The sequence below is a fragment of the Zonotrichia leucophrys genome, chromosome 2, assembly GCF_028769735.1.
Source record: "Zonotrichia leucophrys gambelii isolate GWCS_2022_RI chromosome 2, RI_Zleu_2.0, whole genome shotgun sequence".
NCBI classification, from domain to species: domain Eukaryota; kingdom Metazoa; phylum Chordata; class Aves; order Passeriformes; family Passerellidae; genus Zonotrichia; species Zonotrichia leucophrys.
The window spans coordinates 55,865,454-55,893,115 of NC_088171.1; the positions used below are offsets into that span (position 1 = coordinate 55,865,454).

Consider the following 27,662-nt stretch of genomic DNA (forward strand, 5'->3'; position numbering starts at 1 on the left):
TGTGTAGTACGAAAACTTGTACTGTCCTTCTTGTATCTCTTGCATAAATCTAATGGCATCTGGAATTTAAACTTTCAGGAATAAATAACAAGTACTTAATAGATGTGAGAAATAGCTACTCCCTTTTCATAATTTTAGAAAGGTTTATTAAACCTTATCCAAAATACAATAGAAGACTGAATAGAGAATAAAAGGTTACAATGCTTGGAGCAAAGGATTTTCCCCACCATTTGCTCACCCACACAACTGAGGTTTCGCCTTTTAACCCTTTAGCCCCTCCCAAAGTTGTGTCCATTGACTCCTTCTTCACTGTCCAGTGGTGGAGATCTCTTCCTCAAATCCTGATTGGAGGTCAGGTGTTGCCATAGTGACAGTCCAACCCTCCCAAATGTCCCAACCCCGGCTGCCCCTTGATAACAATGCAAGGGGGTAAAACATAACTATAAATTTATAAAACTTTTCTTAACCTACATACATGATATTTGTCTGTTAATTGTGAGAGTCAATCATCACAATACTCATCTGTCACAATAGATCCTGACTTTTTAATTTAACGCAAGCCTTCTAGTTGATGTGGATCTAATTTACCTGTGAAAGATCAAAGAAATAAATGTCTGTGAGCTTTGTGAATCTCTTACCTAAAGTAAATAATGAAAACTCATTTCAGTTGATCTAGACAAATCAGTCTTTATCTTCAGATGAGCCCAAGCAGTCTGTAAACTTTGGATACACATGCTGCAAAAAACAGATTATGAAGAATTTGTGGGCCAGTGAAGCAGACAGGTGATCTATATCACTTTCAAAGAGACATACATATCCCTTGTCTGGAAATAGCATTTAAAATCTAGACAGACCTGTAACCGCTGTGACAGCTTTTTCTTTCTCTCTCTCAAGGACTTATGAATTTAGTAAGGTACAAGTTTTCAGTCTTTTATCATGTCATAGGATGTGAGGAGGTCAAAGGCAGTATGTGCAAGAATGTCAGCTGGTGGTTTGTGAGAAAATCTCCCTCTCTCACTTACAGGCTTTAAGTATAGTAGCAGGAAGAATTTGCTGATACTTTGTTGTCATACTTTTTATTAAATTTTGGTCATTTTTTTCAGTAAATATTTCTTAGTTGCAAAAAGTGAGGCGGCTTTTCTTGAGCAAGATTATCTTGACTGAAGCTCATTTTATCAGTTTGGTACTTTTCAAGTCTTACTTGGCTCAGTTACCACTTTCTTGGGCAAGTGAATAAGCTAATGACACAAAAAGGTGGTTTTGTACTATTTCTGCTAAAGGTAAAAGAACAGACTTAGTGCCTAGGCTTGTGCATTTACACAAGATTTATCTTCTTAGTTCTGATATAAACAGGGATGCACCTGAGTTGGCCAAAACATCAAAAAAGGTAGTACAAAGGGTAACACTATTGTCTTAGTTTAAGACAATTTATGGGGTGAGGTCTCTGAAATAAGTTGCTTCCCCTTAGTTTTAACTTCTTTCCTTTCCACTAATGAGGAAAGACAAATACGAAGAGATACAAGTGAAGAAAATAACGGTTTACTTAACAAAACCAGCAATAATCAACAAATATATGGTTTAAATGGTGAACTGCAAATGGTTCAACTCTCATACACAAATGGGGAGGAGATCCCCCTGATTGTCCCGGGGAGCACAGATAAAATGGTGGAGAATCCCATCCCTGGGCCCCATAGCCAAGAGAGGAAACAACACAGGAAACAAGCTTGTTGTTTGATGTTCCAAAACTCCCTGCCTCCCCTGCTCCACCAAAAGAATAATCGACGGAGAACAGGGACAAAAAAAAAAAAATCTGGAAAAGCGACATTTGTCCAAAAGCAGTCAATGCTGCTGGGCTGCCTACTCCACGCCACCCACCGGGGCTCTCCCTCGCGTGGTGCAGCTGCTGGCAGTGGCTGGAACTCGTGGAGCGCCTCTGACCTCTGTTGTGCCGGCTGCAGGCAACCGTGGGCAAATCTGTCCTCTCCCGGCAAATGGCCTATGGCAGCGGCTGCAGGGATTTTGAAATGCTTGAGAGCCCAGAAAGAAGGGGAGAGAGCTCCATGTTTCTGTTCCCTGTTTTTTAAGGCACAAAGCACCCCTCCAGGTTTTGTGAACTGGGGTAAAACATAGAGATTCTGCTTCTGACTCCAAGTCTTAAAGAAACAATAAACAAATTGGTGTAGGTTGATGTAGAGGAAGATTTTTGGGTCAGCCCTAGTGCTAAACTCTGCCTACTATTTCTGTAACTAGGACAACTATTGATTTAAAATGCTATGTCATAACATATATTTTACTGAGGTTTTTCTCCTCTATCTCCAGACACGTAGAACACAGACACCTACAAGTGAGCTAGGTTAAACATATTTGTATCCTGTCCAGTTAAAGCATTTCCAGTGCATGATTATCTGGCTTACTTCAGATACTTTCTTTAGGGTTATTTGACTCCCAAGGTTTTTTCTCTTTTGACTATTAATGGGAGTCCAGACATTTAGCTCAGATTAAAGTGTGTTTCTACAGACAGACTAATTCAAACTTCTTGTGTAATTTCACTAATTTGGAATAATAATTGTGATTTATAATTGTGCATGCAGGTTGGTCAGGACAAAGGAAGCTGTTCTTTCCATAGAAGCCACAGCCCATGTGTTGTTCCTCAAGAAAATGAAAACATTTTCCACACAATATTTGCTTTTTTCACGAAGTCTGGCAGAAAAGTATTGGTAAGAAACAGTACTGCTTATGGCATCACTTGAACATACAGCACATTTTACAAAACATTTTGCATGGTTTCGCATGACGATCTGAAGCAGATAGTTCATGCTGGGGGGACACGTAATGATTGTAATTGTCTGTTTTTTAAAACTAAACAGGAAGTTTCAGGAAGTGCAGCAGATAGGGATTTAGCTGATGTGGCAGCACACACTTGGTAACCCGAGCCTTTGCTCTGTCAAAGGCATGTGGGAGCAGTGGGTCACTGCACTGCCTGACCCACACAAAGAGCTGGTGTGCTGCAGCAGTCCTGTTCCTTTCAGTTTTGAATGCTTGCCTGGCTCAGCAGCTCTGTAGAGGACTGAATTTTACCTGGCTGCTTTTCATGCAGGCATCTGTTGCCAACTATCTTCAGGTCTTGAAAGTTGTTGTTTCAGTGCAAGAGTGCTGTATTATATAGCAGTTATATAACTTAGTTTTCTGGTGTGTTTGCTGTTTATAATTTATTGTTGAATTTTACAATTTTTCATTTATCATTTAATTTTTATCTCCTTTGCCTAACAACTTTTTCCATATTTCCTGTAGGACTGTGAAAGACCAGGCAGATCTTGTTTAATTCTACACTGCAACATAAGCTCACTACCTAAAGCAGAGTCCTGTGATATAAATATCTACATGCTGCTGAATACCGAGATACTCAAGAAAGTACGTGGTCTCCTTGTAGGTTGTCTTCAATGCCAATTTAAGTGTGCTTAGGTGAACCAATAAACTCAAAACTTCAATTTCTTCCTCTTTACTAGTGTGTGAAAAAGAATAATGGTATCAAAGAAAACAGATCTACTCATTAACAGCATGTACAGAGGTGTTAATCTTAGTTCTTACCCATTACTCATTAGAATAGAAATAAATTTAGTTCAGAAATTTATACATTAAAAAATGACAAACGAGACCCCTAATTGTGTGCATGATGTTTAGGCTAGACATTTCTGAAGATCTCATTGATTTCTGTAAGTATTCATTCTAAAAAATGTAAGTGAATGTAAACTGTGACCAGCTATGTATTATCTTCCCGTGTAAAGAGAGACATAGAAGTATTTTTATTATTATTAAATAATAATAATAAACATAAAATAATATAAATAAGATAATAAATACAATAAAATAATAAAATATAATAAAAATAATATAAAATAAATTATTTATTATTTATTAAATTATTATTGTTATTCAAAGAAGATGCATCATGACCACATTAATGCTGAGCTTAACATTTGTGGCAATAAACAAATGGTTGCCATTCAATTTCTTTCTTCTCTGAAGCTGCTGAATCAGACAGTAAATCTTTTAAATTTTTTGTGATTTACTGCATTTTGACATATGTTCCTTTACTTAAAAAAATGCTGACTAATTCTGGCAAGATGCTGTATGGTTATGAGGGAATAAGATAATTGAAGGAGAAAATTGATAACATAAACCTATTAAAATAAACCTGTCTTTTATAGCTGTTAGATTAAAAGCATCAGAGGGAGCCCTTATTAGAAAACAATTAATAGTCTTGAGGTTTTCCAATTGAAACCAATAAGTCTGTTAATGTTTGCTCATATTTGAAAAGAAGAAGTACAGACATGGCCAGAAGTTTCAGATATTTGTTACATACTTATAGAAATGCTGAAATATGCAAATAAGTAGTGTTTACATATTTACATAGTTTACATAGTTTACAACTGAGTGCATGCAAAAAATGCTTCTTGGGATATAGCCAGGATTCATCCCATTGCTGGGTCTCTTCTAAGATTACTTTTAGCAACACTCCCTTAAAAGACATAGAGTGTTTACACGTTTGAGTATCACCAGTGCATGCTGTTTTCTACTTTTTACATATTCTTCCCAAGGCAAACCACATACAAGTGAGTAATCTGTAAGTTCAAATGGCATCTTATTGAAATGTGCATGTTAAAATGCACCGGGCGTTTTATTGGAGAAATACATATTAATGAGAGGAATTGTACAGTGAATAAGATAGTTGCCATGCACAGATTCAAATAAGAGGTTCTCCCTCGGGATATATTGTAGTTTATCTCATTTTCTGTATATTATTTTTCTGTTCACTTGAAAAACAAATGTGAACATTTTTCACAGTTAATATTGAGCCTGCCTGTGTCATTGGATTCTCTGTCTTGCTTTCATGATAAATGTGGGAAATATCAACAAACCAAATACAAAGTATGTGTTTAAAGTCTAACATACCTGATGTTGCTATAATCTGAAATAATCTGCTCAGTTACATCTTTTATGAGCATAAAGTATATTTTTTCAAAGCAGAGTTGTAACCAGGCTGGTATTTAACTCCAACCTAACCTTCACTAAGCATTGTCTGGGTGTATTTATTATACTGGCAATTGTTTGATGGTTTGTTGGGCTTTTTTTGACAAGGGGTTGGTGCTTTTGTTGTTGTTGTTGTTAAGTCCTGTTGTTCCTCTTTTTTCTCCTCAGGACAGTTCATCAGTCATCCAGTTTGTCACAAGGGCAAGGCTGCAGGTGGACCATGACCTCAGAGTCGTGGAGGTGCCCAATGGGAACCCAGAAGAAAAACCAGTGAGTACACAAAGCTAAAGAGAAATGTTTCGTTGACCCAGTGGGCTGGAAATCCTTGAGAGCTCTATACAAACTGGAATTTGTGCCTGGGCTCACCCACAAGAGTGCCTAGACTTTGACTGACTGGACTAACAGTACTGTGAACTGTGTTTTTGTGGTTTGGCTCTCTGTGATAACCATGTCAACAGAGTGAATGTTGTTATTTCAAACCAGAGTGATCTGTGTTGTACTAGCTAAAATACCCTTGAGGTATTAATCAAAAATTAGGTTTAGGCCTTGATTCATGGTTAATATTTGCTTTGTAATTCAAATTTCCCTTGAAAACCTAGAACAGACTTGAAACCTCAATAAGTCTTTTCACATGTGCCAGAATGAAATATTTAGAAACGTTACTGATATTTTGGGAGCTGTGAAAATGGAAAAAGGTGTCTAAACTTTCAGAAATTAATTTAACTTTTTTTTCTTGTGCTAAGCTGGTAAAAATCAAGTATGATACCACATATTGTGTTGATCTCCCTCTTCCTCCTGGGTCTTCTACCTTTTTGGTGCCATTTATCTTCCTTCTTTCTGTTATCCAAAAATCTGCCACTTCACTGCTACTGCTGTGTCTCAGTGTCCATACACCTGGCTGGCACCACCCAGTTCACAGTCTCTTGTCTTGGGCACCTACGAAGGGCTCAATCTGCATTTCAATCAGCATCTCATCTGCAGTTTGCAAACTCAGCTATTTGCACCAGAGGTATCCCTCAACAATCATGTCTGTAACTGTAGTCTTGAATTTCTATTTCATTAGACCTGTCAGAAAAAGGAGTTATTTTATATGACACAATCTTCTTTTTTCTGTTCTGTTTTCTTTTCTTTGTCAGGTTCCTCTACCATTCTATACAATAGGCTTGGAAGTTAAAATGAAAAACATAGCCATTGCCGCGAATGTGCCTTGTAAGTGGCCTGCAGTCCTGAGTGTTGATACATTGCTTGGCCTCTTCTTAGTTCTGCGGCTTGCACAGAACACATCTTGCAATTGCATGGCAAAATTTCATTAATGACTTTTGAGAAACAACATTCACTTTTAAATTTTCAAAGTTTTATTAAACCTTAACAAAAATAAAACAAAGTACTGAATCAGGAAAAAAATTACAGCTCTGAGAGTCTATGTGACCAGCAGCCCTGCACTCGTTTACAAAATGAATGCTCTGCCTTTTATACTCTTGGCCCCTCCCAAAGTCCTGTCACCTCCTTCTTTGCCATCCATTGGTGGAGATCACTTTCTTACAACTTGATTGATGGTCAGGTGTCGCCATGCTGCGCCTCCTGGTAACAAGGTTGCCCTCCCCTAAATGCCCGGACTAGTGACAACAATATAAGGGAGAAGGGAAAGAGGATTATGAGGAGAACATATAAAAATAACATAACTATGTATATATAAAACTTCTGTTAACATACACATAATATTCATCTCTTAATTGTGAGAGCCAACCATCGCATTACCTATCGCATTCAGTCATATTTATAATATGACTGAAGTAACACCCAACTGTGATACCCATGTCTCAGAGGAAATGGAAGAACCCAGTATCTCTATGACAAATATTTTCAACTCTAAAAGGTTTTAGAATGTCTAAGAATGATAGGCACACCGTGAAATGTGTCAGATTGCTATTTTTTAATGTTCAAAATTTAGAAGTGCTTTTTTTCTAGAAATGCTGGCTCTGCTGTATTTCATTGTTATCTAATGCTTAGAGAAAGAAAAAAGAAAATTAGGCAAAAAAAGATATTGTCCTTTTCTATTCTCAGAAAGCCTTTCATCAGGCCTTGAGTTGCATTATGAAGCTTACTGTGTATGTGTTGGGAAGCTATCTTAAGCTTCAAACAAGAGCTTCCTTCCAATTCCTGGAAAGCCCTAGCTGTAAACGAGCATGCTTGAAATGCTGTAGCCATGTAACATTAATCTGTAGTTTCAAGTACTTTCTCATATGAGTGCCAATTCTTCTCCACTTTATGGTATTTCCATATGCCAGCTTCAGTATTGCTGTATGTTTTGCACAGGGTCATGTTCAGGCACAAATTTAGGACATGGCTTGGCTCAAGGTATTAATTTTTCGGTGTTCTCTTCTTGTGAAATGCAGAAGGGAAGAGTAGTTGTTGCAAGCCACAACTATTTGGCTGGAAATAGAGATGGAGAAAGAAAATGTCATTGTTGAACCTCCTCTTTTCCTTTTTAGAGCTCATTTTTCACTCTTCATTGACCAGAGACTGCTGTACTCTATCCATTTGGATAGCAGCTCCTTTCGTGCATTTGTGCATGGACTTCCCATGAGACTGTTTATGACAGTGTTCCCTAGCATTTGTTAGACACTTTATCATGCTAAGGTTGAAAAGGCTTTTTGCTTTCTCAGGGTAAATGTGGGCTTATAATTATTTAATTTATTATCATTATTAACATCTAAATGGTTTTTAAGACCAGGTACCATTATTTCAATTGGCGCTATTACATTGTAGTGTGTAGTATCAGAGTGCAAATTCTCTGTAAAGAAGATAAATTGAGACGCGAGACAAACAGAAAAGGAAGGCTGATATTTTTATGGTAGTATAAGAAAGATCAGTGGACCACCCATATAAACACCAACTCTGTCAGAAACTTCAACCGTGAGTGTGAGTGAGTATCTCTAAGTTGGGTAGCAGGTTGTTTTTAAGGTTAACCGATTTTTAAAAAAATATGCATTTTTGCAATTCTTAGAAATAATTTCTCTGGACTTGGATATGATTTTATGTGATTTTTAATTATGTATTTTTGGTTCTGGTTACAATAGGCTGCTCGAGCTCTTATATTAGACAAATCACATGAAGAAGGTGATCAGAGTTTGGATTTGGCTCTGTGATGACAGTGGTACTAGCATCCATATATATTGTCTGAAACTGGTGTCATATTTTCAGGAGGCATACTTTATTTTCTTCATCATATGAGTTTCCATGAAGGTTTGGTTCTCTTCTTCTTGGTCTATGAGCAAAACCATCAATAAGCTCCAAGAGAACGAATAGTAGTGAAATACCAGATTAATGCATCCACATTTTCTGCTCACTGCTTGTGTGCAAGAAGAGGAGGACTGCTCTTAAGGAGCAAAAGGACAGTGGAAGGAAGGAAGGAAGGAAGGAAGGAAGGAAGGAAGGAAGGAAGGAAGGAAGGAAGGAAGGAAGGAAGGAAGGAAGGAAGGAAGGAAGGAAGAGAAGGAAGGAAGGGAAGGAAGAAGGAAGGAAGGAAGGGAAGGAAGGAAGGAAGGAAGGAAGGAGGAAGGAAGGAAGGAAGGAAGGAAGGAAGGGCGGAAGGAAGGAAGGAAGGAAGGAAGTGGCGGAAGGAAGTGGCGGAAGGAAGGAAGGAAGGAGCGGAAGGAAGGAAGTGGCGGAAGGAAGGAAGTGGCGGAAGGAAGTGGCGGAAGGAAGTGGCGGAAGGAAGGAAGGAAGGAAGGAAGGAAGGAAGGAAGGAAGGAGGAAGGAAGGAAGGAGAGGAAGGAGGAAGGAAGGAAGGAAGGAAGGAGAAGGAAGGAAGGAAGGAAGGAAGGAAGAAGGAAGGAAGGAAGGAAGGAAGGAAGGAAGGAGGAAGGAAGGAAGGAAGGAAGGGAAGGAAGGAAGGGAAGGAAGGAAGGTGGCGGAAGAGGAGAGGAAGGGAAGTGGAGGGAAGGAAGGAAGTGGAAGGAAGGAAGGAAGGAGGAGGAAGGAAGGAAGGAAGGAAAGGAGGGAAGGAAGGAAGGAAGGAAGGAAGGAAGGAAGGAAGGAAGGAAGGAAGGAAGGAAGGAAGGAAGGAAGGAAGGAAGGAAGGAAGGAAGGAAGGAAGGAAGGAAGGAAGGAAGTGGAAGGAAGGAAGGAAGGAAGGAAGGAAGGAAGAAGGAAGGAAGGAAGGAAGGAAGTGGGGAAGGAAGGAGGAAGGAAGGAGGAGAAGGAAGGAAGGAAGGAAGGGAAGGAAGGAAGGAAGGGGGAAGGAAGGGGAAGGAAGGAAGGAAAGGAGGAAGGAAGGAAGGAAAGGAAGGAAGGGAAAGGAAGGAAGGAAGGAAGAAGGAAGAAGGAAGGAAGGAAGGAAGGGAAGGAAGGAAGGAAGGAAGGAAGGAAGGGGAAGGAAGGGAGAGGTGGGGAAGGAAGGAAGGAAGGAAGGGAAGTGGGGAAGGAAGGGAGGAAGAAGGCGGAAGGAAGTGGGGGAAGGAAGGAAGGGAAGAAGTGGCGGAAGGAAGGAAGTGGCGGAAGGAAGGAAGGGAGGAAGGAAGGGGAGGGAAGGAAGGAAGGAAGGGCAAGGAAGGAAGAGAAGGAAGGAAGGAAGGAAGGAGAAGGAAGAGGAAGGAAGGAAGGAAGGAAGGAAGGAAGGAAGGAAGGAAGGAGGAGGAAGGAAGGAAGGAAGGAAGGAAGGAAGGAAGGAAGGAAGGAAGGGGAAGGAAGGGGGAAGGAATGGAAGGAAGGAAGGGGAAGGAAGGAGGAAGGAAGGAAGGGAAGGAAGGAAGGAAGGAAGGAAGGGGCGGAAGGAAGGGGCGGAAGGAAGGAAGGAAGGGGAAGGAAGGGCGGAAGGAAGGAAGGAATGGAAGGAAGGAAGGAAGTGGCGAGAAGGAAGTGGCGGAAGGAAGGAAGGGCGGAAGGAAGGGAAGTGGCGGAAGGAAGGAAGTGGCGGAAGGAAGGAAGTGGAAGGAAGGAAGGAAGGAAGGAAGGAGAGGAAGGAAGGAAGGAAGGAGGAAGGAAGGAAGGAAGGAAGGAAGGAAGGAAGGAAGGAAGGAAGGAAGGAAGGAAGGAAGGAAGGAAGGAAGGAAGGAAGGAAGGAAGGAAGGAAGGAAGGAAGGAAGGAAGGAAGGAAGGAAGGAAGGAAGGAAGGACTGGATTTTACTACAACAAAACTATGCAAATGCCTCTGAGTCTTCCTGTATTGAAAGTGAGGGAATGCAAAGCTGATTGCATGAAAAGGCAACCCCAGATAAAATGTATGCAGGTCCTGCAACACAGTGACCTGTAAAGCTTAAGGCTGCTGTCTGGCACTATCCACTAAGTACAGGTATGCTCCATCAACCCTCTGAACCTTTTGTGCCTTCTGGATAGAGTTCACTGTTCTTTTATTTCCAGTTCAGTCACTCTAGGTTTAATGCATATCCCAGGTATCCCAAAATGTTACTGTATCCCCTATCTATTTGTGCCCAAAATAGTGGGCATAAATAGATAGCCGGAGCTGGTCTGGTGCCAGGGTACCGCTCATCAGTGCTGAAAGTCTGTTCTTCCTTTCCTCCTCTTCCATTGGAGTAGGGACCCAAGGCAGCAACCCCAAAACTGGCAGAGTCCAGCAGGTGTCAGGAGGCAGCAGCAATTGGGAACATTGATCCCACACACCCCGACAATTTCTATTTGCCACTAGTACTGCTTCAAAAGCTCCCACCTTCACGGGAGGGTTTGCTGCCATTTTCACTTTGCCTTTAGAACCATACACTCAGCTGTGGAGGGCAGCATCTTAGGATGGGTCACGCTGCAGATTCAAGTTTCTCTTTGTCTCTGGTGGCCGTCTGTGAGAAATAGCAATTTTGAATCTGGTGATTGTTTACTGTTATTTTTTTGCCTGTTGCTGTTTTGATTGCTAGTAAACTGCTATTTTTTCACTTATATCCACTAGTATTCGGTTTCTTCTTATTGGTGGAAAGGGATTACCACTAAGAGAGAGAACTCATTGTAGAGTGTTCCTGTTAAATTATCTTAAACCAAGACAATGCAACACAGTCAAGAGGTTGTCCTCCATGGGTTTTTTCTATGTTTATGTTTCCAGTGATAATATATTTTGGAGAAAAACAACAGCGAAAATAAAACTTACAAAAAGTCAGTTTATGGTTATGAAGACTTGGAACCTGTCTTTATATGCATATTCTGTGCAAAGAGATTTAAATGTATATTCATGAACCTTACCTTTAGCTGTCTGCCTGCAGCATTGAGGACTCCTGACTTTGGCCTGTTCTCCATGTCTGTGTTGAAGCAGCTTGTGTACTGGACAGTGTCCATGATGTTCCACTTTTTTTTTTTTTTTAATGCATTGGGGAATACATCTTCCACTGAGCAATCCACCAGCAACGGCTCATTTTTTAGAAACACTCAGCATTTTAAGGCATCAGATCTCCCCAGTTTACCTTTTAAATATCTGGCTGGAGCTTTCCCCAGCGTCTTTGCAGCCTCCTTGCCAGCAAATTATTTGCTGCCATATTGTTTTTGTCATGTTAAGGTATTCATTTTATTTAACATTTCCATTTGCTGCTACAATATTCCTTTTATAGATTTTCTTGTCTTTACACTGCAGTCTCTCAGGTAGAAACATACACTTGAGTAAAGGAATAGAAAACACAATAACAATCAATTACAGTTAATTTCCCTGGGATAGAGACAAACAGGTTGCAAGGAAGTGGCGTACTTCAGGTTTGTATTTTTAAAGAAAATACTGCTTTTCTTAGTATATGTAAATAAATAAATATGTTCTGGTTTGAAAGCAAAACCAGTGAGAGACTCCAAGTCAGAAATACAATTTATTAGGAAAAGGAAAAAAAAAAAAAAACCAAAATACATGCAATAATGCAAAAGAAAAAAACCACTGACAGAGTCAGAATACAACCTGACACCCTGCTAGTTAGGGTGGTGGTAGCAATCCAGATGAAATGTTCTTGTTGAAGTGGTGATCCTGTAGAAATTATCTGGTAGCTCTTGTCCTCTGGAAACCAGTGGGTAAGGGCTGCTTGTGGTGTCCCAAAACCCAGATTATATCCAGGTGGGGATGCTTAGCTCCTCCCCCCTGGGTGGAGCATCTCACAATGCGCTGATATCGTTCTGAGTCATGCTGTGGGTCCTTGATGTCCCCTTAAACAGAAATGGCTCCCAGAGGGAGTTATCTCTGAGTCAGGAGTCAAGACATTGATGGGCTCATTAACAGGAGATAAGGAAAAATGATGACCCTCCTGGTTTCAGCAACTCTTGAGCATGGGAATAGAATACATCTTTATATTGTAACCTAGGACAATGTAGAAGGGATGTATAAGCATGTATGTACAGACATAAAGGAGAATAGTCTTTACTGGTGAACTCCCCCCAAGCATAACAGTACTTGAATGAAAAAGTCAAGCAGCAATGCAGGGTGGTTTGAAAAAACAGAAACAATCTAGGTGATAATACAGAAATAGAATAGCATTGTTTTTATAAGCACCATGCCTCCCATGGTGCTGTGGCTCATGAGGCAGTTGCCTAAAATTTATTTATTATATATGAGCAAAAAGAAAATTTCTCAATTTGCATTTTAAATCAGCTTTTGCTGAAGTATGTTCCTTTTCTTTCTGAGTACCAGTGCAGAGTCTGTTCCTCTTCCAAAAAGGGCTTTGACAGAGTATGAACTTTAATTACTTTCAAAAATTCCTACTCAGTTAACTTCTTGCTTACATGCTTTACTGAAATAAGATGTTTTAAAACTTAAAAACAAAGGCTCTGTTTCTTCATAATTTGTTAACCAAGATATAGCTGTCAGGATATAACAAGTGTTGGCACAGGTAGAAGATGAGCTGGTAGGTGCTCTTGTACATCTGTGTTCAGCATTGCAAAAATCAGTGGCTGGGTGGAAATCTCAGTTATCTTCCAGAAGGGCAGTTACACTGCGTAAAACCTGACTGAGGTGTGAGCTACATAAAGCTAAATGGCAAGCTGCACTGCCTCCTGGGCTTCCCCACTTTCAAATCCTGCATGTACAGTGCAAAATGGAAAAGATAAATATGAAACTAAAAAACCTCATATGTCAAGACTGCGATGTTTTTCCCTGACATTTTATCAGAATCTGAAAACACATCTAATCCACTCTGTATTTTGTAACTGTTATATGTGCTTTTCTGCTGCCCCTACTGCACCTTTTGGGATATTTTGCCAACACCATGCCCCTTATATTCAGCATCAGTTACTCTTATCACTTCTGTCTTCTCTATAGGTCAGAGCTGTGGGAATTGTGCTGAGATGGAGGTTTTCTTGTGCTCCCCAACCTGTTAGCCACCCTGCAGAGGGTGTGCTGCTGGGATGGAAAGGACAGGGAATTCAAGGTCTGCCCAAGAACACCTTTTAGAGACTGCGCAATGGCCAGTGGGTCCAGCAGCAGGTGGCAGGTGGTGTACTTCTCTTTAGTATCAATTGCCCTCTGCCTCCAACCTTCCCCCCAGGGATGGCTTGCTTCCCTGGCATCCTGTCACTGACTGTATTGTCTTCTTCCTGATACTCCAGATACACAATATACTTTGACTGCTCAGTCTGATTCAGTTTGGGTTTGGCTTGGGTTTTTTTGTTGTTGGTACCTTCTTCACCAAAATAAGGTACTTGCAGTTGCTGTGTATTTATGCAGGCAGATTTTGAGGAGTTGAGATGGCAAGGGACATTAACATGCACAACATCCATGCTCCTCTCCAAACTAAAAAGCATTGAATGGGATTTTCTTATGCATGTGTGTTGACTCCAGACTGCTAGAAGAAACCAGACAGTAAGAAGCTGCTGCTCTACCCTATTAGCTCAAGCTGTGACTGCAAAAGCTACAACCAGGGTCTTCTAGCCAGTGTGCTTCAGACCTGAAATGTGAAGGTCTTGAATCTATATAGGGGATTACATATTATTTCATCTCTGCAGCTTTTTCTGATTCTGTCTTTTGGCAGGATGAAGTGCATATAGGTCTATTGTGCTGGAGGTTTTGATATGTTAACATTTGCTTGCTGAGTAGTGGAAAGAAGGCACCAGAGACAGCTTTAAAGATCTCTTCAGTAAAGTTGGCAGTACTTAAAATGTAAAGAGATTGGGTTTTTTTAGAGGCAGAAAGGAAAATAAAATTTATGTCCTGTTATCTAAGTCCTGTGTCCATGAGATGGATGCTAACCTTAGCATCTGTGAAAACTTGACTGCCACATCAGATCATCTTTCCAAGCTGCTTAGAAATACAAATGTCTTGGCTAAGGAAAGCAGGAGCCTCCTTTGAAATGGAAAATATGACCCCCTTCCCTCCAAATTATTATAACTTTGAAATTAAGGGGCTTTTATGCAAAGATACAAGATAAAGAATAGCAGGTGTTTACTAATGTGTGTGAGCATAACAAGGAAAACATCAACAACCATGTTAACAACAACAAACAAGAATAGAAATCCCAATAAATTGTCTCGCCTCTCTTTAAGCCATTTCCCCTGTGGTGCAGTTACAGTCACAGCCGGCAGGGGCGCTGCGGGCTCCCGGCCAGGCAGGGCGGGTGCGATGATTCCCCCGCAGCTGCAGGGGGCGCTGTGGCACCGCCTCTCTCCACACGGTAATGGCGAACGCAGCTGGCAGAGAGGGATGGAGAGGGGACTTCCCTTACAAACTCACTCAGCCGATCCCTCTGCCCCCTCTGGATAGCAAAAGGAGCTGTTGCAGAAAGCTCGGAGTGGCAAGCTAGGAAGGCAGGGATGAGCAAAGTTCTGGGGGTAGATGAGATGTATCAGAAGCTCAACAATCCTAGCTGGAACTGCGGGGCCTCCCTGCAGGGCAGGGGTGTGAGTTGCAGTGTAGCAAAGAAACCTTGGAGCAGTGGCAAAAACCATTGGGGGCTGGGCAGTGGCCTCTGGACACCTGAACGGGGCTCCTGAACATGGCCGGGAGAGGCTTCCTTGGTGGAGGAGGGGGCTTAGGGATCCTGGGGTTTCCCTTGAAGGACCTGAGTGGATGGTGAAAGTCCTTTTTCAGTGAGGTAGGATGTAAATAAGGTTCCCAGTTCAGTGGCACCTCATGAGCAGGGGCTCACCCCACAGCAGAAGAAGCAGGAGTGGGCTAGTCTCCAGTGGTGGCAGCGAATTCCCTCCAGCTCAAATGTCCTCTTCTGAAACTGAGAGAGAGAGAGAGAGAGAGAGAGAGCTAGCAGCTTCCTCAGCCCTTTCTTTTCCCATCCAAATTCTTGAAGTATCTCTGCCTTTCCCAGAGAAACCCCTAGGTAAAAAGAGAGAGTAGCCAGCTGGACCCCTTCCCTGAGCTGTGGCCAGTTCTTTTCTCTCTCTTAAGTACCTGTAGTACTTAAGTAAGTACCTGTACCTTAAGTAAGTACCTGTACCTTAAGTATCATTATTGTCTCCTACTAACATATATGGGGAGAAATTCTTTGAGAGAATCTCAAACCCCAGCAACAAGGAAGGCAGAAGATCTGTGTTTGATCCCTATTTAGTATTTCCCTTACACTGGGTGTGAGGGACAGTCTGCTGCTTAAGAAGCTCTCTGTTCAGCAAAATATGTTTAAAAGTCTGACAAAGGCTTTGTGCTATTATCTAAAATGCTAAAATTATTTTTTCTTGGTTGAAGAACTGGTCTATGTTTGAGAACTATTTTGAATATTGTGATATTAGTTATGGGAATATGTTTGGATAATGCTAATATGTAGAGCTTAGTTCATGTCTTGTTATCATGATACCAAAGCAAGGCCACTCATGGCCATCTTTGAGAGGTCATGGTGATCAGGAGAGGTGCCTGAGAAATATCACCCTGGTCTTCAAAAACACCAAGGAGGACATGGGGAGCTACCAGCCAATCAGCCTAACTCAGTCTCTGGAAAGGGAAAGGTAATGCAGTGTCTCATTCTGGAGGCCATCTCTATCCACATGGATGACAAGAAAGGGATCACGAGTAGTCAACATGGATTCACTAAAGGCAAACCATGCTTGACCAACCTGATGGCCCTCTATGATGAGACAACCACCTCATGGATGGATGAGGGGTGAACAGTGTGCATTGTCTACCTCTATTGCAAACAAGGCTTTTGACACTGCTTCTTACAATATTCTCATATGCAAAGTCAGGAAGTATGGACTGGATTAATGGCTAGTGAGGTGGACTGAGAACTGGTTGAACAGAAGATACCAGAGTGTTGTAGTGGCACAACATCTAGTGGGAGGCCTGTCACTAGTGGTGTGTGCCAAGGTTCAACACTGGGCCCATGTTAGGTCATGTGTGTGGGGTGAGGGGAAAGGAGACAGAGGCACTCACCTCTGATGTTGGTGTGGCACAGAGGAAGTTTATTTTTCCAAGACCTTCCTTATAAAGGGCATTTTGAAAGACCTGGTTGGTATGTTCTCATTGATCGGAACTCCACGCTCCCTCGGGATCTGGCCAGTGAAATGCTTGCAGCTTCATAAGAGACCTGATTGGGAAGCTCACATATGCCTTCCTTGTTTAATAAAGTTCGTAACTTGTTTCCTGTTACCCATCTGCAAAGGCCCTTTGCAAACGGGACAACAGAAGACAGCATGGGCCAAATTTGCATGGAAGCTGCAGCATTTATATTCAGGATCTGTTGATGGAGAACTCAGGCCACAGGCACAATGCTTATGTGTTACAACTTACAAAAACCTACAACCATTCAACCTTTAACCCATTTAACCCTTATATAAAAAAACACAGCTATTAAAAACAACTTGTAACCCATTTATCTCTTGAAGAACCCAAAACCCAGAAAACAATCAGTAAACAGAAAAACAGTATGTAAACAACAAATACTTCATAAACAATTCAAGTCCTTATGTTGACTGTCCATGAAGTAGGTGGTCATTTGTGCTCCATTGTTCTGTTGAAGAGACATCAGAATGCTGTCCAATGTCCTTTACCTTGGATTTCATAGGAATATTTTACTGTTATATGACTTATAAAACGTAAGAACATGACACCATTTAAAACTCAAAAAGGGGGAGTGTATCTTCACCCCAATCTTTCTTCCCTTTTTTCTTTGTATAATAAGTAGAAATAGAAATAAAGCATGCAATTTTTAACAGCATTAATAAGGTAGGGTGTTGCTGCAAGGTCTCTTTTTCACTATGAGCAAACTTGGAGGGCTACTTCCGAACGAAGCCTCTATGCCTGTCTGAAAAGAAAAAGGTTTAGCTTTTTTGCACAGAATCTTTACTAGCCAAGTTCATAGTTGATTAGGCGAATGACTTGGTTGGGAGAGATTTCCTGCATTCTACATTTTAGAAACAAGTTTGTATTAATGTCCAGTACAAAAGAAATAGTTTTTAATATGAATATCTTAGTGGATATACCCTGGATCTTGCCCATCCTTCTTGAAATATTGTGACAGTAATTAGTAGGAGTATTAAAAAAATACATAACAATACACATACAATATTTTCCTGATGCACAGCAGTAATAGTCTGAGACAGAAAGATAACACTTTACTGATCATGGGCTTATTAACTTTAGCTTTAGCAATTGCAAACAAAATCAACAAATACTGTATTATGAACACTTTACCCTTTGCAAATGTTTTCAGAAATGTTATTAGAATTTCTGGGAAATTAAAACCTTGATTTATTAAGGGGTAACGTGGTTGCAATGCTTTGTAGGGAAGGAAACTTTGTGTCTGTTTGTCTGTTTATCATCCATTTGCAAGCAGCTGCTGGCTTCTCGCTTGGCTGGATGACAGTGGGTCTTGATTTCAGCTGCTGTGAGGCATTTAACTTGTGAGTCCAACTCCATGTCTTCAGGCAGACTCGACCCTCTCTGTCCCTGCTGTACCACAGCCCTTCCTGTCTCCCTGCACTGCCTTTTTGCCAGCAGGACCTTTGCGAGGGTTTTTCCCAGGCTGTTTCTGAGTTCTGCAGCTGTCTTTGGAAGCAGGCTCGGTGGTGGGGCTGCTCCCTCGGAGATGCAGCCAGGCTCCACAGAGGCTTGGCTGCGTTCCTTAGAGGCTGGATCAGGGGCAGAGCCCCACGCTGCCCCACCCCGTGATTTTGGGTGGATGGGCAGTGCTGCTGGGCCACTTGAGGAGCGTGTGGGGCTGATCCCATTGACCACATGGCACAGAGTAATGGTTGTGGAGCTTCTCCTGATCCTGGGAGGGGTTGGAGCGGATGCCCCGCAGTCTGGTCCCCTGGAGCAGGGCAGCGTGGTGTGCTTGCCGGGTCCCACGATACAAGGTCCTGAAGTGGCTGCATAGTGATTACAACAGTGGGCAACAGGTGTTTCAGAGCTGCCGGGGCTGTGTAGCCTGCTGAGATTATGACAGTCGCCATCTCTCCACATGGCTGGATTTTGCAATCCGTCCTGCCGACTCCCTGGACAATGCCAGCATCTGCCACTATTCCCCCACTCCCTGGGGAAACAATCCCTCTTTTTTGAAAGAAGAAAATCAGTACCTTCATCATGGAGATTTCTGGTCCCAACATCCAAGCTCCCATGGTCTTTGTTATAGGTAATAAATTATAAAGCTGAATTAATAATAAAAAAATAGGTTTTTATTTTGAGACCAAGATTCGGTCTCCAATAGCCACAATCAAAAGGACAGCATCAAGCCCAGGATCAGCGTTGGGTGAACACTGATCCAAACTCTACCGCTTCGGATCCCCTTAGTTCATGAATGTTGTCTCTGTTGGGTTAGTTTTATAGTTTTTTCCTCCTGGGGCAGATTTTCTCCTATTCTTCTCATCACTTCACATATTCATGTGGTCTCCTTTTCCCTGTGCTGGACTGGACAAAGCCGTTTCTGGGAAGCGATAAATGATAAATGCTGATCTCTGAGTTATGGGAACTTGGTATTGGGATGCACACCCTTGACAACTCTGACTATCTTGATTGTAGATACTTATCGAGTATTCATCACTTGGGTGTTTCTGGACTGTCCCGGGAAAGGGCCCATCTCCCTACGGAGCCACGTCTTTTTGTTTGCTAATTAGATCTTTCTCTCCGCTGCCATCTGTGGTTTTGCAATCTGTGAAGCAATCTTTCCCCCCCCCCCCCCCGTCGGTGGCTTGTGGTTTTAAATCTTTAAGGATTTTTCGCACAAGCACAACTTATTTCATGTATATTTTACACAAGCACGAATTATTTTAGATTTTAGTCCACAAAACAGGTTTTTAAACCCTCATAGCACTTTCTGCTGTCTGCCGAGGGTTTTCTTTTCTATTGTCTAACCATTCAGTCCTGGTTTTACACCAGAAATCTGGTTTTTACACTGTTTAGGCTTTTATGCCATGTTTCCAGCTTTGTCCTCTATTTCTCTGGTTTCAAAGACCGATCCAGGCTTTGACACCCTGTAGTCCAGGTCATACCCCACTTTCCTTTTCTAGGCTGTTTGTTAATCTGGTTTTGGTTTGTAGACCAAAATCCAGCTCTAACACTGTGTGTCTCCTTCGCTCTGTGTTGTTGAGTTCCTATCACTTTGGGGTTCACCGTGTGTTAAGTCACGTGTGGGAGGTGAGGGGCAAGGAGACAGAGACACTCACCCCCGATGTTGGTGGGGCACAGAGGAAGTTTATTTTTCCAAGCCCTTCCTTATGCCCTTATAAAGGGCATTTTGAAAGACCTGGTTTTATGTTCTCATTGGTCTGAACTCTGCTCTCCCTCGGGATCTGGCCAGTGAAATGCTTGCAGCTTCATAAGAGACCTGATTGGGAGAAGCCCCTGTCATTCAATCCTGGGGCTTGGTAGCAAGCTCACATATGGTATTTGGTGACAGGCCCAGTATTGTTTAACTTGTTCATCAATGACTTGGGGGAAGGGGCAGCAAGTTCACTGACAGCACAAAGTTGGGAGTAGTGACTGATACCTCAGAGAGCTGTGAAGCCTTTTAAAAAGACCTCAAGAGTTTGGAGAGATGGGCAGAAAAGAAAGGTCTGAAATTCAACCACAGCAATTGCAGAGTCCTACTCCTGGAGAAACATAACCCCCTGCACCAGCGCAGGCTGGGGGCTAAACAACTGGAAAGCATCTCTACAGAGAAGGACCTGTGGGTCCTGATGGACCAGAAGCTGTCCATGAGCCTGCAGTGAGCCTTTGTGACCAAGGCAGCCAATTGTATCTTCAAGTGCATGGGGAGAACACACAAAAATAACATAACTATGCATCTATAGAATTTCTCTTAACATACACATAGCATTCATCTCTTAATTGTGAGACCAAACCATCGCATTACCCATTTATAACATCTACAAAATGGTTTTGGCATTTTTAAGCAAAGATGGTGAAAGTGGTTTGTGAAGGGGGGAGGAAAACCAGCTACTTTGTCTTGCAAAACAAAGCCAGACAAAGCAAATGAATTATCTTAAAAAGCCTCCCTGCTGCCTCTCTGCATTTGCTGGATATTGCAAAATTTTACGTAGAAATTTCCTTCATTGAGGAGAGCTGTTCTTGAGCTTTCTACTGAGGAAATAGTTTTGATTGAAATAAGAAGTTGAAAATTCAGATGGTATATATGAATAATGTAATTTGCTCCTATTGTCTTCTTGAGACAGATGGTGCAAAGGCTCTTTGTTGTCTGTATTTCCCTGCCATACATGCTTTAGAAAAAGAGAGAAGAGAACAGCTCTCAGCATTTCCAGAAAAACCCATAACTGTATGTGTCCTTGCCTCTCACACAATGTGTCTTGTAAAGCATAACAAGGATGATTTGTATTTAGTAGTGATGTATGAGTTGTCCAGTTTTTTTGGGGGGTAAAAAGTAGTTAACAAGCAGTCTTGGTTTAAAATGCAAGTATCTGCCAAGGAAGGTGGAAATCTTCCTGGAATGCAAAAATTGCCCCTCCTGTGACTTCAAAAATTTTGGAGCTTTGAGGCAAGAATGTGGGAAAAGGAAGAACAGTTCATTACTCAAATATGTATATGTAACAAGACAGAACAAACAACAACAATGTAATATATGGTAGGGATAATTCATGCTATTAATGTATGGTATAACATATTGTGAAATCCAAACCATGTCTTTTGACCACCCTGGCTGGGAGCAGCTGTCTTATTCAGATTCAACTAGTTCCTGGACACAAGTTAAGATAATGCCTTAACGTAGGAATTGAAGCTTCCAGGATGATGATCGCTGGTTTCCCGAGTTGTAGGGAGCCACCCAAGAACGATTATCGCCCTGCCGATTGCATCTATCAAGATAGTTAGCAATGCCAACCTGACACATCTGAATACATGGCTCCTCCGAAGCCAATTGACGTCGATGGCATACCTGGACTCAGCTTTTCTCCATCTCTGCGCATGGAAAGAAATACTGATGCATGTGAAGAGACACACACAAAGGAAATTTGGTCATCTTTATAAACTGTATAAAACCTCGCTGCGCAAAGCTGTGAGTGTGAACGGGGAAGGCCCGTGGAAGGTCAGATCCATGTTCACCCAGCGCCCATCCCGGGCTCGATACTTTCTCTTTGGCTGTGGTGGTTTCAAAGACCAAACTTCGGTCTCATAGACAAATTAATAAATCTTTGCTAAATTTTTGATAGTTTTGGTTCACGATTTGATCATTTATAACAACAATGATTTTTAAAAAATCCAAAACCAGACTTTTCCTGCCCATTAAGCTATTTCCCCTTTGGTGTAGTTTCAACCACACCAGGGGGTGATGGTGACTCGGGTGAGGCAGAGAAGTTTCAGTATCTCCGTCACGGCTTCAGGGGCACTCTGATGCAAGAAGGGGACCTCCCTGGTGGTGATACTAGCAGCTCAGGTGAGAGGGAGGGAAAGGAAAAGGAAAATTACTCCGCCAGTCACACATGTGAGTGGTGATCAGTCTTTGGTGTTGCTAATTGGAGTTGGTACATGCTGGGAAGGAAGGCAGGGATTTAGCATGATGTTGCACTACAGAGAAGAGGTCTAGGGGGGCAGCTCTGGCTTCAAGCATCCCACCACGCAGTGGCTTTGGGAGGAGGTGAAAAGGAATGACTCCCCCAGGCACCCACAGGGGCTGCGCTTGTCTCTCTTGGTGCTGGTAGCTGGTGAAGTCTCAGTCAATGGGGCAGCCAGAACTCTTTCTCTCTTGCAAGCAACAGGCTTACAAGCAGGTGGCAGGCAGAGCTCCATGGCAATGTTGAAACCACTGTGCAGGAGAGGTCCTAGGTGAAACAAAACCCCACATGACTGTCTCTGCTCCAAGCCGGGAAATGACTACTCTCACCCAGCTAAAAACTCCAAATCCCTGTTGCCCTCCCCAAAACCATTTCAACAGTATATCAGGGTGCTTGGCTACTCCTTTTGTTTCTTAATCACTGTCTGTTTACCTAGAAAGTCACCCTCAGCATCTCCCTGATAACAAGGGGGAAGAAATTCACTTGAGAAAACCTAACCCACAGAAGTTCATAATGAATATTTCATGTGAAGCATCTGGGGGTTTGGCAGGGCCAGAACATGATGAGTAAGACAAGCCATGCAAGGTGTCATGCCAATCCCTGCCAATCCAAGGGATGGATTTTTTTCATGCAAAACTATGTGCACATTTGATGGCCTAGCACCTGAACAAGCTCACTGTTGGGGCTTGGCAGGGTGTGATGTTGGAGAGGAGTCTGATATTCTTGGATCCAACACATGACTACTCTAAATCCACTTGAAAGCTTTAAATACTTTGTGAAAAATTGATGGAAAGCACTAAATTAAGGCTGCATTCCCTATTTGTTTGACAGATGAAATATGATCAGTGAGGCCACCCTACAATGTGTTTAATAAGATAAGTACAAGAGAAAACAATACAACTTCCAATTCTAAAAAGTTTTTTTTCTAATTGCTATGTAGGTGGTCTTTGAGGCCTTGCACAATCTGGAGCCTCGTGGGTATGTTGTCGGATGGATCATTGCCATCAGTTTGTTGGTGGGAATTCTCATCTTCCTGTTGCTGGCTGTGCTCTTATGGAAGGTAAGATAACAGATGCAGCATAAAACCAAAGCTAATCCCAGGGAAGAAAGCTTAAATTTATCCTTGTATTTAACATCAATTTTCTTTAGGAGCTGAATAATTGTCTACTCCATTACAGAAGTCCTTAGTCAGCAAGACCAATTTAATAAACGAGCTTTTGTGAGGAACATGCAAGGACTAATGACATAAAGAAGAAGTGAAAAAGTGGGTTTTTTTAGAGCCTGGTTATTAAATGTTGAAACCTCCAATAACCATTTCAGGACAATGGAAGGTCTCTCATAGAAATCTGCTGTTATATTACACTTAGATACTTTGCATTTCTATGTTTTTATGATGACTGAGGTTCACTGCTTTGAACAGAGTTTCCTGAAAATCAGGTCAACTTTGCCTGACCAGCAAAGAGTACATGTCTTGGAAAACTGGCTGGTACTTTTTTATACTGGGAGACGAGTATACAGCAATACATTTTTCAGATCTCTCAGACAAAGAGTTCCAGATCAGTAAAATGCCTTACCAGAGCAAGAAGCATCTGGACCTGTTAAAAGACAGCCTTCACACCGTCTTTGATAAAGTGCAGTTCTTTTACCCAAGCACTGTTACAGTATAAAATTGGGCTAGTACTAACACTTGACAGCAGCCATTGGGTGTGGTAAATATGAAGGGTAAGGAACTTCAAGTGTTTTCATTTTTCAGTTCCCTCTTACCAATCCATAAATTTAAAAGACCACAGTCAAGGTTATGGACTGTCTTTGGGAGGAGTAAATCTCAAATGCACACATGGGAACAAGTCCAGCATTATTTTGATTCCCATGGCAGAAATCCAGGACCCTGACTTGCACTGTTTAGTAGCATGTGTGCTGCAGGCTCAACTAGCCAGCTGTGCTGGGACAGAAGGCCACAGCCCCAATGTGCTGGACATATTGCTGCTGGTTGTGAAGCTATAAAATGGATTTAGAAACCTAAAACTGGGCCATGCAATTCTTATTTTGAAATTATACAGATGTGTGTATAGTTGGGTAATATAATATAATATAATATAATATAATATAATATAATATAATATAATATAATATAATATAATATATAAACTTTATATGGGTTATAGATTTTAAGTACTTTTGTAATCAGTTTTGAAGACTTCTAAGTACTTACTAGCCATGCTCATTTGGAAAACAATGTCTGACCACAGTCTAGAATGTCTCATAACTTCTGTTTCTCTGGCATTTAGGAAATACTTCTGTTTTCTGTGTAATAGAGAAATAGTAAAAGGAAAAAAAGTCCATGCAATTAAGATAGAAGAATAACCATGAGAATGGAAAAATGTAAGATTGGAAGAGGCCCAGGGTTTATGTCTCAATGACACACAGTTTTGATAAAGGGTATATTGCTGCTGATTCCTATATGACTGATTTTGTATTTTCATTTCCTGTCATAAAAAGACATGAAAATAACTGTTTGAAAATGTGCAAGATAAGAGAAATATCACCCTGTGAGCCTTCAAGTAAAATTTGTACAAGTTCAGTTCTTGGTCTCCACTACAGTTAATACAGTTCTTTGCTTCCTGGGTTAATCTTGATACTTCAAGCTCTTTTAAATTTTATAGGGATCATTCAGTACATGTGAAGAAACTGCCATTTTGTTGCATGAAAGCTTTGAGAGCAATGCCAAGTAACAGCAGCAAATAGCTATAACTGGGGTTACACAGCTGGTTTTGCATGCATATGTGCTGAGGCAAAGGAATTTGAGGTCCCTGCCCAGAGTCAGAGATGACATTTGGAATACTGGATGCCAGATGAGCTCCAGTACTTCATCCACAGATTTGCATGTTTACTAAAGGATACAATAATTTAAGGTTTTATTTTAGGGAAAGTGATTAAAACTCTGAACTGGTAGTATCAGCCTGTATTTTAATTTATCTTAGTTTGATACATAAATATATATAAGCAATATTTCACACTCAGTAGTTACTGTATTTATTAAAGTTATGGTAATAATAAATTTGATATAAAACTGACATGGGAAAGTGTGTTGGGGACACAAACAGGTCACGACTGCTGGGGTACATTCCTTGAACTTTTACTGCAGTATCAGCCTCATTACATGGTTGAGACAATAGGAAGATGGCAAAAGCTCACATACAGCCAGCGTACAGCCAAAGATTTCTTTGTTACAGGACATTTGAAAAACTTTCTAGCCAATAGTGTATTGCTAAAGCTTACAGACAATTGTTCTAGCTGATTACTAAAAGTATATGTACACCTGCTTCATACAATGCTTGCTTGTCTCCTTTCTATTAGCAATACACAATAGACCATTATTAAGCTTAAAACCTTCTACTATCTTGCTGGCATATTTTCCTGCAGTCTTAAGGTGCATCTTAGCCAAGCCTAAAACTCAAGCTATTGTTTAATGTCCTTGCTTGCTATACCATTGTAACTTTTTCTACTTTTAGGCTTTGCAGCTGAAGCTAGTTCTAATTTTCCTTGCTCTTTCTGTTTCTAAGGCCTACATTTCTAGCTTTCTGAAAATCTTCTTCCCTTTACTATTTCCTACATTGCCCCACTTCAGTACAACCAAAAAGAAACCTTCTTGACTTTGTTGCTTATTGACTACCTTGCATTACATAGCTCTACTACACTATATATGTCTTTTTGCTTGTTTGAGTCACCTCTTTTGCTTGAGGTGTTGCTATTTTATACTACAGTCATTTTAATGTTGTAAAATATTTGGTCTGTTCAAAGGATATAAGTCAAATCTGGTAGTGGTTACTATTTACTGTTCTAATAAGTCTCATCCATTCTAAGGTCTTAATTCAAAGCATTTCATCTATGTCTACACTTACATCCACATCTCTGTATGATCTTGGGAACATTTTGTGATCCTATTTCTTACATCTCTCTCTTGTATGATAAAAACTTCTTTGATAGTTTTGTCTATCATTTGTCGTACACACCTAAGTATACAAGGTACTACCACTAGTTTCATCACTTAAACAGCCAACACATACAAACCTATTTTACAAAGTTCCCTTAACCAAGGTGCAAAGCTCCATCCTTTGAACAAATTGTCTCACCATAATCTACCGTCTTCTTTGATTTAGGCTAGTAAAACTTTCAGCTTTTTAATACTTTTGTGGATGGATTTAGAATGGTCAGACAAATTTATACAACACAATCCTTCAAAATCTTCACAACCATGTCTATGTGCCAGTAAAAGAAAATCAGTTGTTGTTCTATTTGGAAGGGTCTAACACTCATGACATCTGGCAGCATATCATGATTGCAATGGATGTGGCATTGGTTTGTTTGCTCAGCCAACATACAACTCAATCTAACTATTTCAGTGTCACGGCAGAACCAAGTTGGGGTAGATGAAAACCCGCTGAAACTTTTCATTTTAGCTTTCCAGGGCCTAAAAGCACTGTTACAATTTTCTTCATGTTGATGGGCAATTTTTTTTTCCTCTATGTTTTTTCTTAATGACTCTATTAGCACTAGGTGCTGGTGCAGTAAGTTGTCCAGTACTGCTTGGAATACCTTCAAGGTGTGATGGAATGCCTTGCCAAGCTCTATCTCCACAAATGAACCAATATCCTTTTGTAATTGTTTTGGATATTGATCAACCCCAGAAAGTCCACCTGAACTATCTGAGTAATTACACTAAAAACTCAAGTTTCCGTAACCAGGGTAATTGGGTGTGACACTGTATTTTGGAGGATCATTCTCTCACTAATTGCTATCTGAAAATGTAAGACATAAATCTATTGTTAAGGAACTAAGAATCTCCAATTCTTGGGGCTCAGAAAGTGCTTTGGGAAGTTCTTTGGTCCAAATGTCCCAATCAGCCACAGGATTACTCCTGTTGGCAACCTCATCTGATTTTTTATTAAGTTGCTTTTTGGTCAAGGGATCGTAATGTATGGGTATCAGCCAATCTTTTACCGGCACACAGACTAGACAAGTTGAAAAAGGCTTTTCTGGGTTCGAATTGGACAGACATGGGGTCCGAGCCTGCCTTGGCTAAGGTCACCCAAACATTTGTTTTCGGCTGTTCCACAGGCAAATCTGCACTGCGAGAAGCAAGCAAAGCTAGCCAGCACCCGTGTAACACTCAATTTCACTCCATATCTTTTGTGAGCTATTTTTTGGCAAAAGATTTCCCCATATATTTCAGCTCACAAATTCTGCATTCGTTCCTTCCCAAAGTTACCTAGGGACTAATCAACTGTGTTAAAAATGAGGTAATTTCACCTTTAAAAATCCAGTGAGGGGATTCACTTTCTCTTATTCTATAACATAACACAATGGAAACCACACTTTTGCCAAAAGAGCTCCGTGAAACCAACAATTCACACACTTATCATTGACATAAAATCAAGGTTTGCAGGTTCCACAGGTGTGGACTATAGGGTCTCTTTTTGGCTCACATCTGCATACTTGTTTCTCTGCTCTTGGACTTGTCAGCGCTTTCTCATGTGCGATACGGTTTGATGTTCTTTGCCAGGACCCACTTAGGTCCTGCACCTGTAGAGACACAAGCATACCTATTACCCCAAGTTATTAGTTGGAATTCAATTTGTCCTGTCTCAGGGCACCTAATTAAAACAAGGGGATTTTCTTTCAGTTTCACCTGTGTGATTTGAAAAATGCCTAAAACTTTGTGGATCAGGTTCTGCAAAAGAGCTGTTCAAAAAGTTAAACACATATAAAACTTTGCTTAA

The 27,662-nt window shown here is 41.1% G+C and overlaps 1 protein-coding gene across 1 annotated transcript in view; it reads left to right on the plus strand.

The window, feature by feature from the left end:
- ITGA9 (integrin subunit alpha 9) overlaps positions 1-27,662 on the plus strand; it is a 215,506-nt gene that overhangs the window by 169,849 nt on the left and 17,995 nt on the right. The window contains exons 24-27 of the mRNA XM_064705067.1: positions 2,592-2,717; positions 3,292-3,411; positions 5,200-5,301; positions 22,823-22,942. Of these exons, the coding sequence (XP_064561137.1) occupies positions 2,592-2,717; positions 3,292-3,411; positions 5,200-5,301; positions 22,823-22,942 (468 nt within the window). The remainder of the gene's footprint in view (positions 1-2,591; positions 2,718-3,291; positions 3,412-5,199; positions 5,302-22,822; positions 22,943-27,662) is intronic.